General features: G+C 43.5%; 1 protein-coding gene across 14 annotated transcripts in view; it reads left to right on the top strand.

The window, feature by feature from the left end:
• Nucleotides 1–425: 425 nt before the first annotated feature.
• tle3b (TLE family member 3, transcriptional corepressor b) overlaps nucleotides 426–17932 on the top strand; it is a 28678-nt gene continuing 11171 nt past the window's right edge. The window contains exons 1-9 of one of the 14 annotated variants that reach the window (XM_076078532.1): nucleotides 426–885; nucleotides 1433–1645; nucleotides 2275–2375; nucleotides 2610–2673; nucleotides 4739–4783; nucleotides 10764–10826; nucleotides 11174–11248; nucleotides 15155–15190; nucleotides 17534–17736. In XM_076078532.1, coding sequence (XP_075934647.1) covers nucleotides 1622–1645; nucleotides 2275–2375; nucleotides 2610–2673; nucleotides 4739–4783; nucleotides 10764–10826; nucleotides 11174–11248; nucleotides 15155–15190; nucleotides 17534–17736 — 611 coding nt within the window. In that variant the 5' untranslated portion in view covers nucleotides 426–885; nucleotides 1433–1621. Of the gene's footprint in view, nucleotides 886–1432; nucleotides 1646–2274; nucleotides 2376–2609; nucleotides 2674–4738; nucleotides 4784–10763; nucleotides 10827–11173; nucleotides 11279–15151; nucleotides 15191–17530; nucleotides 17737–17932 lie in introns of all 14 variants that reach the window. The other 13 variants (XM_076078530.1, XM_076078531.1, XM_076078529.1 and 10 more) reach the window with 13 other exon arrangements.

Genomic DNA, 17932 nt, shown 5'->3' with positions numbered 1-17932 from the left:
ACACATTTTGGTTCTTGAATTAAATTCTATGAGCTCCTGTTTTTTTAAGAGGATACATTCTGTATTTGGTTAGTGGGGGTATTTCCTGTTTACACCGGCACATATAGTCTCCGAATCAACATATGTTTAATGATACAACTGGCAGGTAAACACTCAGAATGTAAAAACACGGAAGACACCGATTCAAACGCGCTAATATATAAATCATTGCCTTTTGTTTTGAACAAGTCGTTGAAAGCACCGAATGTCACTACAAATTCAAAATGGCGAACATGTGAGGTCACACATCGCAGCCCTATCAGAACGCCCGTGCGCTCAACACCCCCACGTGGGGGACACCGGGCTGTGATTGGTCACCGGAGCTAAACTCCTTCGGAGAACCCCCATTGGTCAGCGCAGGGCCCTCTCTCGACAGTCGGTTCCTCGTGTCAGTGCACAGTCTGTGTGTGGTAGGAACTGGGTATACCCACCAGTGAGCTCGTGGTATATTTCACAACGGCCGACATTTTTCACAAGAAGTAAACCCGTTTGTTCGCCACACTAAAAAATATATATATCTTTGGACTTACTGGAAGACTCGTGTCCTCTCGCTAACTGGATTGTAATATTCTTTGAGTTTGCATGCCGTCAACAACTAGTCCCGATCGAGGGGTTTCCGACGTCCGACCGGACGGAGAGACGCTCTCCGCGTCGGAATCACCGGGGTTTTAAAGGACTCTCAAGGGGCAAAGAAGAAGAAATACGCACGGCGACGCACATTTCCTGCACGTATCAGTCTGTGGTGACGGTTACAAGTGACGGATATTAAGCTTTTTGTGTCTGGATACTATTCTTGTTTTTGTTACCTGTGAAGAAGAGAGAGGGGAGGAATCCGCCCAGACAAAGGTAAAAAAAAAAAAAGGGCGACATGAGGAGAGCCGCTAACAAGACGGGTGGTGCTTCATGGCAGCCGACTTTCAAAGCAGCAGCTCCTTGTTTTCTCATTTTGTTTCTCCCCCGGATCACCAAAACAACCCCGTTGTGTGTGTGTGTGTGTGTGTGTGTGTGTGTGTTCTTGTTCCCTTTGTGGAAGTCAACTCGTTACATTTACAAAGCATCTTGATGTTGAGATCAAAAGTATCAACTTTGGGATTTATTTTGATACATCGGATCAAACACATTTTTTCTGGTGTCCGTGTTTTTCCTCCACTGTGTGTCATGCAAATCAAAGCGACACATTTCTATTTTTTTGTCAAAAAATGGGGAATATATGAATTTTAAACAATGCCTCATTGAGTATTACAAAACACATTTTATTCTCATTTTGTCAAGTAGTAGATTACAGACAATCAGTCCGGTTAAGTTCATAATAAAGCTTTAACTCTCTATACGGGCGCTTGCTGCGAAAGTGATTCAGCTCCTCAGCTGTACCTCGTTGTCTGTTTGTCTTTAGGTACAAAGGAGAGGTCCAGTGGTCGGGCTCTTGAGTGTGCGCCTCGCAGCCGAGAACAGGGCTTTGTCCGCCGCCATCCTGCGTATACAGGGGAGGGGGTGGCGGTGATCTACCGCACCTTCACTGGGATTAAGGAAGGAGGAAAAGGAGAGGGAAAAACAGCGAATTCACTCGCGTAAAGGACGCGACATGTATCCACAAGGCCGGCATCCGGTAAGTAGCTCTCTTTGTCACTATTTTGTAAATTGATGCAAATTGCACGCGCCCTTCAAAGTATAGCCTAATTAGCTCGTCAGAGTGGAGCTGCTGATCCACACCTTACTATTTATGGTCTGCATCGGTGCCGCTGAGCTGCTTCTCTCTGGTAGGAGAGACACTGGGAGCTCGTGTTCATTGGCGAGCCGATCAGAGCTTTTTTAGGTTGAACTCAGGAAAGTAGATCATCACCCTCGTGCTGTAATGCGACTTCATTTCTCAGTGCAGTTTGATAGTTACATTTTTACACTGAATTTGAATGTGAATTTAGCTTTCTGTGCAGCACACACTGAAAAAACCCCCACATCTTTATTGTTTTCTTCATCCCTCTCTCATCATCCTCTGCCTACCATGTAACATTACTTTAAGGACAAATGAAGCGACCCACTTCTGTCTAAGCAGATGTTGTTGTGTGAAAGCGGCTCTTTCCTCCGCCAGTCAGGGGGAATGTGATAACAAACCATCAAAAGAGAGAAAAAACAAAAAACCCAGTTCACTAAGAAAGAGGAGGAGGTGGACGAGCCTATTTATCTTGACTGTGATGGCGTTATTTACACCTGTGGTATCTCCTACCTTGCACTTTTCAGGCACCTCACCAGCCAGGGCAGCCTGGCTTCAAGTTCACCGTGGCAGAGTCCTGTGATAGGATCAAAGACGAATTTCAGTTCCTGCAGGCTCAGTACCACAGGTAATGACTGGCCGGCTGTAAACAGCGTTCGCTTCCTGGAAATAAACGGAAGAGGAAGCTTCTGTCTTGTTCCAATTTTGTTGCTTCATGCATGTCTACACCGATGTTGCGCTCATAAATGTACCTGTCCTGAATTTTATATATATACTCACTCCAAATCAAGAATGTGCTTTTAATGAATGTCAAACGTAGAAAAAAAAATAATCATTTTGTTTCTCTCTTCTCTTCCTGAAGTCTTAAAGTGGAGTACGATAAACTGGCCAATGAAAAGACAGAGATGCAGCGTCACTATGTCATGGTAAGAGCAGTCGTCGTACAGCTATGAGTCTGATTTAATGGCGTATCCTCCCTTTAGCCTCAGGTGAACAGTCACAGGTGGTGCAGCCCTGGTGCTTTGCAAAGGCCATGTTAGCATTTGCTCTAGCTTGGTATTATTGACTCACGCCCCGTGTTTTCTGTTTTCATTGGATAAGAAGGTGCAGGTGGGATGTGTGGAGGGGGTTGTTGAAGCTCTAGCAGGGGTCAAATGTCCAACTATTGATTGTGAGGTGTGACGACCTTCCTCTATGGCCTGGGGGTCCTCTTTATGACCCTCCACCACCCCTCCCTAACACACCCAGCATGACCCACATGGGGGTTAATGACTGGTCTGCTGGCTTTGTGCATAAATTAGAGGGTTTCCTGTATTATTATTTTTACTTCTTAACAGCCAAATTGAACCATGGGGTGATTCAGACACTTCGAACACACCCGGGGGTTTCTCATCTCTGAACAACTGTAAAGATAATAGACTTCTTGTGGAGACGAGGAATTTTCATTGCGATCAACATCACAAAATATATGAGTATGTTTTTCCACTACTGATATCACCATATGGGAAATAGATGCAAAATCTCACCTCAGATAGGATAATCAAATTGTTGTTCAGTGCAATGAACTACACATGTTCCACTGTTTAACCATTTAACCACACAAAACTCTGTACTTGTGTAACTCAAAAAACAAACCGTTGAATCGCTAATTGTTAAGATGACGATGTGATCTTAATCAGCCATTATTTTAAGACTTTTTTTTTTTTTAAGTCTGCTTAGGTCATTTTTAAATCAGTAATGTCAAACATTTACTGGTTCCAGCTTCTCAAATGTGGGAAGTTGCAGCTTTTCTTAGTAGTTAAAAAGTAAACTGAATAATTTTGGACTGTTGGTCAAACAAAACAAGACATTTGAAAACGTCGTATTGGGTTTTGGGAAAATTTGATGCGCATTTTCTCTCTTTTTGACCAAACGAGTAATCGGTTAAATGAAAAAAAGGGTCGGCGGGTGAATCGGTGATAACAGTAATAGTTGCAGCCCTAATATCATTACAGTTCAATTAAAAGTCAGTAACCAGTAATCCCAAGCCCCTACTTTGCTGTTGTGTGCCAGCACTTAAACCATTTCCTGGAAACCCTACTTGAAAGCTAAGATAGGTGCTTGATTCCTATCAAAGAGCTGTGAAGAGGGGGACTTTAAAACTCTTCTAATACTGTAACTAAAACATTACATTACAGTTCGGAGCTCCCTGGTGATCAAATGATACAAAAGAAAAATACGTGCCTCTGCAAAGACGACCCAACTCAAAGGTTCTTTGTACCGCTGCATTGTGTGCGTGGAAAAAGAACAATCTTTATCCGAGTATGTTGTAACTTAAACCTCACTCTTAGTTTGTGTATGCGCGTGCTTATCTTGTTTGTACTTGAAAGGAACGACTCTAACTAAACGCAGCAGTACGTTTGTTAAATATTATTTTCCCTGTGAGGAACCAGAAGGTGGTGGGAGTAGCTTGATAAACAAGACGGACAAACTACTCTGCTTTAGTTTCTATCTGTTGGTGGGCTAACAATCGTTTGGCAATCATCAGCAGATAATGTGGTTTTCAGTGATAGTATTGGCGTTCTCCTGTGTTTTTGAAGCCACAGACTGGCTGTGCCCATAGAAGTGAATGAGAAGAGCAGCCACTCGTCTGTCGGCTGTGGTTGCTCATAGAACATGAAGTTGTCAGCCTCCTTTGGTTTATGTCAGTGTGTTTTAAAATAGCTCACCCCTTGTGCTGCAACAAGTATTCAGCCTGTCTATTTTATTGTTTGGGTACTTTAGAGGAAGGATAAAAATGTCATACCAGTCAAACACCATTTATTTATTTGTACTGCCTTGTTGCACTAACAAATAGTCTGTTCCTCATTAGAGACAAGTCACAAGTAACTTGGGTTACTTATTGTATCATGTCTGGACTCAAAGTAAATGCATCAGTGAAAGATGTTTGAAACAAAGTTTTTAGGGCAGCGTTATTGTGTATTAATGTTTTCTCTCCTCTCTATTTTACAGTACTATGAGATGTCCTATGGGCTCAACATTGAGATGCACAAACAGGTATGTAGCCATATCAGGGATGGTCTGTGTACAGCCAAAACATTGCTGTTTTTTCTCCCCTAGTGATTATAGAATACAAACACACACACACACACACACACTTACACCTGCCCGTACTCTCTACCCTCATCCTTAAATGACTTTTAAGAGGCATACACATGCTGGCTTCCTGTAGTAAAAATGCTGACAGGCTAAACAACACGAAGGGCACGTTGCCTGATGGGGATGGTTTGATAAGATTAAAGTGAAGTATTTGGCAGACTGTCTGAGTGTGTGTGTGTGTGTGTGTGTGTGTGTGTGTGTGCGCGTGTGTGTGCCTGCATTATTCTGTGTCTGCCTCCCCAGTGCCAGCCGAGCTAAAAGCTCATTAGTTCAGCTGCCACCCGGCGCTGGGCATCATGCTGCAGTGGAAAGACTGTTACAGATGAGTAGGGCAAAATATCTGCAGCTTCCTCTACACCACCCAAGAAGCCATTTCTGGAGGCATGAAGGGAACGAGGGGGGGGGGGGCAGGCAGATATGTTAAAATCATCTTAGCCCTAGAGATAAGGGCTGCGGTTCATATCAGGCTTCTTTGTTAGTTTGTTTCCAGTTGATCTTTGGTGATGTTTAGCGTTTGTAGAACTCAACCATCATGGTGTTTATCGAAATATGTGTTCTCACTGAGTGTCTGTTTCATTTGTAGTGCTGAAACAATTAATAGAGGGACAAATAGACATTAATTCACTCAAAGATTTGCTGCTATTCTGTGTTTTTATTATTTTGTCATTGTGAATTGAATATCTTAGTCTTTTGGCCGGTTATAGTTGGACAAAAACGAGCTCTGTCGGGATGTTCTGTTGGGCTCTGGGACTTTTGGTGACATTTATGGACGAAACAATCAATAACAAATCGAGAAATAACTCTGATGATGACGACAATAGTAGTTGGTTGCAGCCCACGGTTTGCTTTGAACCAGACAGCAGGTATAAGTTCTTTCATAAAGTCTCGAGGTGTGAATTTGAGCACTTCATGTGAAGTGATTCAGCGTGTCCACTTGATAAGCAGTGTGCATGGCGTCTGGCTGGCTAACTTCTGGTGCGGTTAGGATAAGACATCTGCTACTGCAGGCACCGTAGTCCTGGATCCTCTATAAAAGTCAGATTACACCTGTAAACAACTCTGTCTAGCTAAAGAGCTGACCTGAGGCCTTGTAGTCAGCCGTGTGAAACCCACATTTGCTTTTCTATTAACAGACATTAGCATAATCTTTTATTCAGTTCACTTGAAAAGAGGAATAAAGATTACCGTGATCTCGAGATGCCCCTCTTTTTATCTGTCTACGCTTACATTTCCATTTTCTCTGGTTCTGTCTTGCCTTCTGTTTCCCCTCGGTCACCTTTTGCCTCCTCCATTCTCCTTTTCAACCTCCTCCTCGTGCCCTTATGTCTTTCCTTTGCTTCCCGCTCCTCCGTCTGTACCCCTACCCCAGCGATGTGATGTGAATGATAGCCCCTGTGTCATTAGCTGTGTGATATGATGTATGAGTGTGTGAGTCTGTCAGAGGGGGAGAAAGAGAGGCGGGGCGGAGGCTTCATGGCCCTCAGATCCAGAAGGTTAATGGCATCAGTGGGAGGGGAGCCTGCACAATTCATCAGGTGTAGACGTTTTTTTGTAGGCGCGTGTGTGTGTGTGTGCTAACTAGCTGTTAGAGCCAACCCCCACCCCCTGTTCTTCTGCGTTGTCTGTCATGCACTTATCACCAACAAGGAGGTTGCAGGGTGGGGGTGGAGCTGGTTGTTGTGGGTGGATGCTGGTGGCAGTGGACAAAACAAAGGGGGATGGAGACAGGAAAGGAGTGAGAGGCTTCAGGGTAAATGGGTTAATCGACTGGTCCTCTCCTGTGCGTCTCCTTTTGTTTATCAATAAGCCCGGTGGAGTCGACGGAGCACTCTGAATAATGCATGATTCCTGCCACCTCCCTCCCCATCTCTCCCTTCTGCCCTCCCCGATGAAATGAGTGTTTGTGATGACATCAGCGAGAGCTAAACAGGCAGCTCTTAGCGGTCCCTGTTATTGGGAGGGGGGGGGGAGGCTGGATTATTGGATGCAGGCAGGCACATTACTTGGCTTGTGTAGGAGATTTATTGCAGTGTGAAATAAGACATGAGAAAATCTCACGTTGTGTTGTTATCGCTGCAAAGCTGGATTGAAAAAAAGCAGGGGAACGGGCACAAACCTCACACGTATGCGCATATAAATAAATACTCATATCCCTTACATGGTAACAGTGGTCGTGTCTTTACACACACGCACAGACACACTGTAATTGAAGTTCCAACAGACGCACAGCTTCCCCTACGCTGATGCTGAGCTGGATGGTTGCTAGCGAAGGGATCTGTGCGGTTGCTGGGGGGGTAATTTGTTTTGACAGTGTCTCTTATGATGGCAAAGAGTGCAGGGTGGAGGTAATCACCCTCGCTTGCTGTCAATAAGTGATTTTAATTAGCGCAGCTCATTAGGCTGCCTCAGCAACATGCCCTGCTGACTTTGTGGTGTGGGTTTGGTGGGGGTTGCTTGTTTTTTTTCCACTACGTCTGTTCTCTGTTGTGGTCCATGTTTATCTCTTGTACGCTCACCTACATTTTGATTTCAGTTCTCTCTTTTGGTAAATTGAAAGCAAAAGGGATCAACGGTTTCTATTCCATATCATTGTGTTTGGGCACAGACTTTTGTTGCACCGTAGGTAGCCATTTTGTGTAGCACGCATGTGTCCTTTTCCTCACTTGTTGAGTGAATGAGGGAAGTGGTGAAAGTGTGAGGAGGAGTGTCATGTCAGTTTCCTGGATGGAGGAAGAGCATGCAAGAAGGAACGGGGGGGGGGGGGGGGGAGAAAAAGATCTTGTGCAAATGAATAATTTATAGAGGATTCCTGGAATTGTTTGCCAAGGTGATGATGGCCGACCTGTCTCTAAGCCAAAACAAACTGACTACGAGAACACACACACTCTCTCTCAAGGGAGCTTGACGAGGTTATTGGAGGCTGTGAGACATGCTTTATTTTGATAGGCAGGCTAGAAGGGCTGGTAGAACAGTGTTACACAATTAGTGTCTTGGTGTGTGTGTACTCAACCAGTTGTGAGTCTTGATGTGGTTAAATGGAAGAAAAGAAGTTGTGTCTGTACATGTATAAAGTGAATAATTCAGAATAGAATCTGTAAAAGATATTGTTCACATGATGATTTGAAATCAGGTGTGATCTTTTGGAAAACAACTCATTTCCATATGCTTCTCCTGTCAGAAAAGGACGTCACTTCAGTTTTGTGTGAATGAGCTCAAAATAGAATGACATGCAAAATATTTTTCATGCATTTGTAATGAACACGATACCTCTAAGTGCCTCTTTCTTCCTCTTCTCTGGCTGAGAAGATAATTCCCAAACTGCCCCCCCCTCTCACCCCAACATCATATGCCACTTGGTTACTTCGCCAATTGAATCCTCGTCAGAGACTCTGCTCTCCACTTGGGGGGGCTAATGCCTGAAGCGACAAACACCCAAATGGCTTTCAATGCACCATTGACGGAGGGATGCAATGGAGATAGAGAGCCTCTCCAAGCTCTGGTGCTACTAGACAACCCTGAGTACCTGTGATTGTGGCGCTGCAGCGAAAAGCTTCAGCTGGCTCAAAGGCTTCTGTTTTCAGTGGCTTTAAGTGATAATAAACTCTTTCCAGTGCCGGTCTCTGCCACTAAACGCACTGTGGGAAATAGTTCCTCCGAAGTGAAGCGGGAGTAATGTAAGAGTGCCGCGTGTCATTGGATTTGATGTGTTGTGAGTATTATTATTTTTTTTTCTCAGCCAAATGGCTGTGAAAAAGTCGTGTAAATAAGCCGTGTGCCCCCGTTTGCCGTCCCTAACATGTGTGAACTCTGTCTGAACAGAGTGGAGTGACTCAATCCGAGAAGGAAGGACAAGATGGAGCTGATAAAGGCAGCGATTCAGTTGACCACTTTCACAGTTGATGCGCGAGTCATGCCCTCGCATTCTCTCACAGTGTAGCTGTAAAATGCACAAAAAGAAAAGCAAAAATGGATGCAAAGGAAGTCTGTTCCATTGTTTTATTTCCTGGCTCCAAAGTAATATTTTGACTCTGGGGTAAATTTCAGAGGAAGTTAAAGGTTCGGGAACATTTAACCAAAAAAAAAAAAAAAAGCTCAACATGATCTCAGCTCTCAAAGTATCTGAGGCCCCAGCTGGCATTTCAGAATGAACCTCGCACACAGAAACCTGTGTTGTTGTTGTTTTTTAGCGCATCACACTAAACAATGCAACGAACAAAGCAGTGCGCCTGAATTCCATGAATGTTTTTGGCTTCCAGTGGTGGCTCTGGAGTGGTGATTCTCTATGAACAAATGGATGCCTTTCTTTGGGAACCCGATTGTGGTGAGGGTTTGTAATGTTGTTGCTCTAATAGCAGAGTGTATCAGCATACCGCTGTTTTCTACAAGCCCCATGTTGCTCCCCTTGCAGCCATTTCCAGAGAAGTGGTGTGATACTGAAACACTCTAATCCTACTGTGTCATTGTATCCAGCCCCCGCTAATGATGATGGTTTATGAGTCTCCATAGAGCTTCCTTTTTCTCTTGTCAGCCCCCCCCCCCCAGTACAGTCCCCTCCCCACTCCCAGTTATCCCTCATTAATTTCCCGTGCCGATCAGATCGACAGGCCGAAAATTCAATTTAATGACCTGCCTCTTTGCTGTGCCTAATATGATTTTACAGGCTGTTCTGGTCAGGGCCCCGGCCCAATTTACATAACGATCAGCCGTGCCAGATAGCGTTGCCCCGGCAACAGAAGAGGGGAGGGAGGGGATGATAGACGAAAAGGAGGGAGGACACAGAGGAGAGTAGTGAGGATTAGTAGGGAGGGGTGTGAAGGAGTGTTTGGAGGAGGGGGGGAGGAGTCTGGATGGAGAGAAAGCACAGTGCATCGAAGGTCACGCAGGAGGTTGTGAGATAATTCCTGACAGGCCAGCCAAAGGTCTGTCCTCCTTCTCCTGTCTACCCTCCTCCTAAATGAAAAGGGTGACACACAGAGCTGTGCAAAAAGGCCACCGGCACCTCCTGTCCACTTTCTTCCTCTCTCCTCCCTCACCCTTTCACAGTCAAACGAGGTTAACGGAGAAAATGAGTGGAATGCAGCAGCGTATAAAACGGTGGGAAGGACCTCTTCTCCACCCCCCTCCCCACACACCTGCTGGGCCTCCACCCATAATCTCTCAGAATCAATTAGTTCACCTCCCCCGGTTCAGTCAAACTACATTACTTTAGTGTCAAATCAGACTTTCCCTTCACCATTCACCCCCCCCTCCTTCTCCTTTATTCTTTCTACATTTGTGTTCCTCTCCTTCCCCTCCCCTTTGTGTGGAAAGTACAGATTTTAAAAAAGGAAATGGGGTTTGGGCAAAATGTCTTGGGACATTGGAGTGCGGTAGGTGGGCAGCGCAGCATATCCATTTGTCCAAATGTAGCGCTGTAAAGTGCTCTATGTGCGTCGAGTCCTGCAGTATCATCTTACTCTCCCGGCTAATATTCTGTGGTCGATACCGAAGATGCCTCTGATAGATAGGACCAGAGAGTTAACCAGTCTGCCTCAGTCTGCCCCACCCTTCTCCATGGGCCGTAATTATGAAGTATGGACCTCATTACGGTCTCTCCAGCCAGATGTTATTAGTATATTTCAGCCTCATAATGAAATAAGGCCCGAGTCTAATGGAGGCAGGAGAGAGGGGGAAGCACATTTGTTCTAAGGCGGTTCCAATTTAGTTAAGAAATACAGGGTCTGTCCGGATGGACGCTGCAAACATTTCTGTGTGTGTGTCCACAAAAGCACACCGTTTTGTTTTAAAGGTAGTTAAAGTGCTTGATCATAGTGTTGCCTGTAGCATGCGGTATACAGAAAGACACTCACTCTATCATTTTCTCTCTCTTCTCCGACAGACTGAGATTGCCAAACGTCTCAATGCAATTCTGGCTCAGATCATGCCGTTCTTATCACAAGAGGTGAGTGTCACTCCAGCATGTTTTCAACAGTAACTGTACAGGAAATTGTGAGGCTGGATATTAGCAGCACAACCCCACGAAATAATGCTTTGCATTTATAAATTAAATAAAGACAAGTGATCTATTTGAACCACGTCGTCACTCAAGAGTGCTGCTCTGCAATGTGAAGCTAAACGGGCAAGGAACTTTAAAACCCTTATCAAGATCTCCTGGCAAAAGATTTCAGTTGAACAGTTTTTTGTTCATTTCTCATGATAAGGCAGACTTACCCTAACTGTTGCTGTAGCCCGGATATGTGCTGATGCATTCTTCATTAGGAATCTAATCTGTGTTTTTGTGTCCTGCAGCATCAACAGCAGGTGGCTCAGGCTGTTGAACGGGCCAAGCAGGTCACGATGACTGAGCTGAATGCGATCATCGGGGTACGTGGACTTCCCAATCTGCCTCTCACTGTGTGTATACCCCCTTTTCTTACTTCATTTGACCCGAGGCCAGGGGCAAAACTGCACTCATAGAGGAGGGCCGGCACTCCAGTACAGACTTATCTACTATTTAAGCGTGCTACATTAAGCTTACGGGTTTATTTCAGCTTTCTGCGCCTCAGCTGAAGTGTTGCATGTCAAGGATAACCGGGGAAAGGGTAATAGATTCAGCAGAGAAATAGGGGTGAAAAGGGGAAAAGGGAGTAGCTTAGTGTATTAATCTGCAGCCATTTTCTCCCTCCTGTCTGTGGCATTTGAACACTCAGAATACAAACTAGCGTCCCATGTCCTCCTCACTTGTGCAGACTTGCCCCTGTTCCCAGTGGTTTGCTATGTTTTTATTTAAGTTTGCAATGATGCTGTAAATATGGTCTTCACTGGTGTAATGTCTCTGATTGTTGGTTAACCATGACCTGTCGGCACGCTGCGTGCAGTTCATAACAGCAGCTGTGCTCTGATTCCCTTCTCCTCAGAGTCAAAGAACATCTGATATACAGTAACACGGTCCAGGCTGAGATCAGATTATGCTGTTTCTCTGATTTCACTTTGGCCGCACTTAAAAGGTTCCAGCTAACGGGCTTACCTTTACCTCTGACCCAGCAGCAGGAGGAATTAGAGTGGTCAGGTTGGGACAAGCATTGTGATTGTAACAGAGATTACAGCAGTGTGGACGTAGCCGGTACTGAACCTTTGTAAGGTGTAGAGGGTGATGGATTTAGGCTGTATCCAAACAATGTGGGCAGAAAAGCTCCTGTTATTCTGACTTAGGGGTATTCACACACTGCTAACTTTGAAGTCACACCCTATAAACAGCCTAAATTAGCTACTTTTGTTGTTGTTAGGGCTGTAACCAACTATTATTTTCATTGATTAATCTGCCAATTATTTTCTTGATAAATAAATGAATCATTTAGTCTATAAAATGTCAGAAAATAACCCAAAATGCCCATCACAGTTCCCTTAAGACCTGGGTGCCATCTTTAAATTGGTTATTTTGTCCGACCAACAGTCCAATAGTTAAGTTTACTATCGCATAAGACAAATACAATCGACAAACTGATTCTGTTAGTGTGATTATGATGATATTATTTTTGTGATGTTTCTTGACACTTCTGTTGTATTTTGTAGCCAAGTGAGAGATGTCGTATCTGTTAAAAGTCCTGGATATCTCTGCTTGTAATTATGCTGTGAACAGTATAAAGTGTACACAGCATTATGTCTGCTCCAGCATTAATGTGTTTCTCACTATATTTTCGGGGGTTTAAGAACAACTTTTGGTTTACCCTAGCTATATTTAAAGTACATTTTCTTATGTTTGATTCAATCAGTCTAAATGTTAATAGAGGAAAGGAGTGCACTTCAAAAATCGGTAATTGATTATTTACTTGTAGCCAAAACCCTAAACACATGCACACCAAATCCACTCTGGCCAAATATACTTTTAAGTGATTTGGTCTTCCATCTGCTTTTATTTAAAAGCCGTCAGCCTAGCTGCTTTATGATCGCCAGCTTGGACGCAGATGGATAGCTGACCCTTTTGATTAGCCCTCTGTAGTTATAGGTTAGTCAGCGGTTAGCTAGTCCCACTGGTCAGAGGGGTCAAGTCTAATGAGAGGCAGATATCGAAATTCGATTAAGGTAAATGAGCCAGGAGCACAACCTCCAGTTTTCAAAGTAATTACTTCCCGTTTCCTTTTCTTCTATTTTTTTTTTTTTTTTTTTCCAACCAGCTCAGTGAAACAACAGGAGTGACCCTGCCATCATTAAGGGTGGGCAGGGCCACACACACACACACACACACACACAGACAGGAAAACACACTTTAATTATAGGGGCAAAGACACATGGCAGGTGATCAATCTCCATGTCCCCACAGTGTGAGAGGGGCGGTGCTGCTGTAGTGGTCTTGTCATTAAAGTGATATTCAGAGAGCACCAGACTCTGGCAGCTTCCTACTGCAGCTAGATCAGAAACTAGCTTTGAGTCCACGCTTACAAACACTAACTAACACACGTGATAAGCATTTCCCTATGTGATGCAATATATATATATATATATATATATATATATATATACACATTATATTAAAGTCCCCCAAACACCCAACAGTCTCCTAACCCAGCTGGAGTTAACTGATGTCAGGGGACTTCTGGGACATAAGATGGACATTCATTACGATTTTCTGATTTTTAATAGACTGGAAGGATGTATTGATTGAAAATGATTATATTATTATTTGTTACAGCCCTAATCCTTTTTTTTTTAAATTTTTATAAAAAATATGTTTTATTAGTTTAAAATGCAGCATATTTTCTATAAAGGTCCACCTGTATTTCACCAAAGTGAAAGTCGATTCACCTGATGATGTGATGTCTGACTGCTGGCTGTATAAAGACCTGTGAACTCAGAGTAAACCAGTAGTTACTCTACAGTATAATATGATGCCTTTTGTAAATGTTAATTGCTTCCATCATCTTAAACTACAAAAACACAAGTTACCTACAACTTGAGTGGGTTGAACTGCGTAAAGACAAAGATGCAAACTAGTTTCGTCCGTGCTACAGTATGTTTTGCATGAGGCGACGCATGATTTGGGTGTGATTTGACAGAGGTGCTTTCTATCACACTCCTCTCCATGATGTCAACTGTGGCAAAGATTGTACTCTGATAATGTTTAACGAGTCAGTTTCAGGTGGTGTGCTGCTTATCACCTTATTCAAATGCTGTGGAACACCCAATGTAAAGTTACACTGCCTGGTTCTTTTGTTTTTTTTTTGCCAACAGTGATCTCCTCTGTCACAAGTTTGCATGTTTCATTTGCATGTGTATATTTACTTTATTAAAAACGGTCATATTTTCATCCAGTTTGAGTGTGTAGGCTTTGTATAAAGTAAGAGTCTGCACATGTACACATGGTGTGACTTATCAGCATCCACACATTGAGGTCTGTTACATGGAGCTAGCATATTGTTTCTTTCTTAGCTGGTCCTTTTTTTCTTTATATTTGATGTTATCTAACAATAAGACATTAGCCTGGGATCACCTGCTTTATTATGAGAGCCATTAGATAATGAATCAAGCTTACTGTTGTATTAAAGTATTGATTTCAATTACAGGAAATGATTAGTTCATTAATCAATTAGTTGATCAACAGTAGAGATGCACTGATTGTAGTTTTCTTGGTTGATTCCAATTTTTAAAAACAAAATGTTCTTTTATTTTGCTTTTGTCATCTACAGTGATTATTTGCATAACACGTCATAATTTCCTCTCATATCTGTTTCATATTGCTGTAAAAACATCTTCAAACCTCGCCAAAACCTAAATATTACAAGATTACATTGTGATAGAGTTATAATTTACCTTCGGCCGATACTCACGCACCTCAATGCAACCTCTGTTAACGTTAGCTGTTTAGCTCCGTGCTGTCTGAGGACGAGCCGGTCACTGATTATTCTGAGCAGCATGATGGGAATGAATTACAATATAATATATGTCTAAATAAGTTAGTTGTTCCAAATGTTTGAATCTTATTTTGGACTTGCAGTTGTAACAAATTGCGAGCTTTGTATCTTCCTCTGTATCTTTAATCAACAGAAAATATGTTCACTATTTTGATAATTGAATGATTGAGTCTATTTAAAGCTAAAATGTCATAAATGTGAATAATTGATGGTTTTAGTTACTACTTTGGTATTTTGGCATTTTGGACTGCTGATTGCACAAAACCAGCAATTTGAAGACATCACCTTGCACTGTGGAACATTTTTATTGTCCTCTTCAGTTGTGTTGCTTGTATCATTTCTGGCTGAACCTTTCCTCTTCCTCTCTCCTTTGACTCAGCAGCAGCAGCCGCCTCATAGTGTCTACCCAGCCTTCATGGTCAGTGTTCAGGTTAACAAACATAGAGAAACAATCTGTCTTTACCAAGTGTTTTCCATTGCTTGCTGGCAGTCTAACATGTGTCTTTGTGAAGGTGGGGCTGGTGTCTTTTTGGAGACGAAGCATGTCTTGGGTGTGTTTTGGATATTTTTGGCATCCTGTCCTTTGTCTGCCTCTCTCAGGTGTCTCAGATTTGATGTTATTTCTAGCCTCAAAAAACATTTTTACAGAATCTCAATACTTTAGCGAATGATGTAGTCTAATCGTTGTCGCGACATCTGAAGAAAATATGATGATCCACAGAAGCTGTCGTAAAGCACGGGATAAGTAGGTAACGCGGCGCTCATTGCCAGACTTATTAAGCCCAGTCTGCCAGCTGGTTTGTGCTGGTGCTGTTGACGCTTGTTCCACCTGACAGTACTGTTCTGCTGGGAGCCAGCTTCGCCTAGTTAACTTTAATTGCCTGTTTCCTGTGGAAGTTGCCTGAGCTGTGGCGGCATTTACACATAATGAAAAAAGATAAGTGTGAAAGGAAGCCAGCTCTTTATCCATGAATATTGAATTGGAAGCAATTTATTTTTTTAATTTTTTTTCTCTCTCTCTCTCTCTCTCTCTCTGTCTCTGTCTCTGTCTCTCGTCTCTCCTCTCTCCTCTCCTCAGCCATAGCTCGTTAATGAGGCTTCTTGATAATGATCCCTGCACGCTTTTCCTCATTAGACACACTCAATAGGGACGTCCCTGACTCAATCCCTCTCTCTCTCTCCCTTTCATTCTCTTGTTATTTCTGATTCTGCCTCTCCCTCTGTTTCTTGTTTTGGCTGCCCCCCCCCCCCCCCCCCCCCCCCCCTCTCTCGCATTTTTTTTTTTTTTTTACCCTTTTCTTTTTCTTTTCCTCAACAAATAGGCTGCTCGGCACACCAGTACAATATCGATTAACAATGCCGCCCTTCAGTTGCTTCTGTCCATCGTACGGTTTCAGGTCCAGCTCGACATAATGAGCTGACTGAATAATGGCCAGCTGCTAAATAAAGCTTTAAATGTGGTAAGCCACTAGATATAGCCTCGTCTAGTTTCTCCATTTTATGTAATGAATGTATGGATAAGGCTATTGAAGTTCTATCCAGCAAGCAGAATAGCAATCATGTTTTTTTTTTTTTTTCTTCTTTGGAGAGGCAGTTGATGGATGTGCTAAGTGTTATTTAACCTTGTTTTAAAGCACTTGCTTCCCTCTTGCCTGAGTGGCTATTTAACTCCTGTCGATCTACTCGCTCCTCTCCGGCTGCCTCTCTCACACAGACATCCGCGGCCTCTTGGGAAGTGTGTGTGTGTTCTCCACTGTGTCTGTGCTTAACAGCATTTTGCTGGAGGAGCAGGCATGTTTGCTTCGTTTCCCAGAGTGTTGAAAGGTTTTCAGGTTTTCAAGTGTAGAACTATTGATTTTTAAGCGACCCAACTGTGATTGAGGCACGCTGGATTGGGAGAGAGCAAGAAAACGCTCTGTATCATCGCCGACGACCAGAGGTGACGTGTTGTCGAGCCAAACATAGTTGTCACATAAAGGTCTCGTACTATAATAAGAAATTATAAGCACTTTTTAAAATGGCGCAGCAGGGTTGTAATAAGTGAAGTTCATGGTGTGAAAAGAGTACCAGGTCTGTAAGATGCACCTGGAGACCCTCAAGAACAGCTCAGTCGTGTGCAAACCTTTGCACGGAGCTGATTCAGACAGAAAATAAATCAACAGCAATTCTGATTTTGATTTGTCAAGCTATAATGTCAAGTGTTCTCTGGTTAAAGCTCCTCCTGATTTGCCGCTTTTCTTTGTTTTTATATCTTTTTGTAAATAGAATATATTTGTGTTTTAGACTGTTGGTAACACAAAACCAATGATTTGAAGACACCACAGCCCTACTCTGCACTGCTGTCTTGGCACACGTTGATTCTTTGAGTGTAATGTGATAAATCAGCTAGATTGTGTCTTTAAAATGTGACATACAGCTGCCTCATTATGGGAGCGGTGGTCTGTCTCGGGATGAAACTGCACAGCCAAAGATAAAGTAGTAATAAATTCTGTTTCAGTTACCCAACTCTTTCAACCAGACATAACCGTGCTGTGCATCTACAGCTATGAACAGAATCGGTTTTCCCCTCAGACAGTGAATGAGCTGGATCAGCATGTTGGCAGTCACCGTCAGTCTGCTATTATGCATAAATGGTTTGGCCTTGAACTAAATGTTGTCAAAGCCAGCTCTAATGCATGAGTAGAGTGCGGTCATTCATGGATACACTTCCCAGCCGACCCACTTGTCCTCTGTCTTGTCTCCCTGCGTTTGTTTACAGCAGCAGCAGCTTCAGGCTCAGCACCTCTCTCACGCGGCTCACGGCCCGCCCGTCCAGCTGCCCCCTCACCCCTCAGGCCTGCAGCCGCCCGGCATGCCCCCGGTGACGGGCGCTGGCGCCGGCCTGCTGGCTCTGGGTGCTCTTGGCAGCCAGGCCCACCTGCCTGTAAAGGATGAGAAGAACCACCACGACCTGGAGCACCGAGGTGAGGATCACACACACACACACACACACACACACACACACCACCTGCAGCATTTTAGAAATGATGGCCGATTGTTTTGGCCAAGAACTACTTTTACCAGCCGGATATATTTATCATAGAAACATGTTTGAAAATGCAAATGTTTATGTACTGTTGGAGGAACTATTCCTACAGGTTTTAGTACATTTCTTGGCCTC

Source organism: Anarhichas minor, unplaced genomic scaffold (assembly GCF_050575085.1).
Source record: "Anarhichas minor isolate MPS153535 unplaced genomic scaffold, ASM5057508v1 ptg000067l, whole genome shotgun sequence".
Classification (NCBI taxonomy): Eukaryota; Metazoa; Chordata; class Actinopteri; order Perciformes; family Anarhichadidae; genus Anarhichas; species Anarhichas minor.
This window is presented reverse-complemented; position numbering and strand designations above follow the sequence as displayed.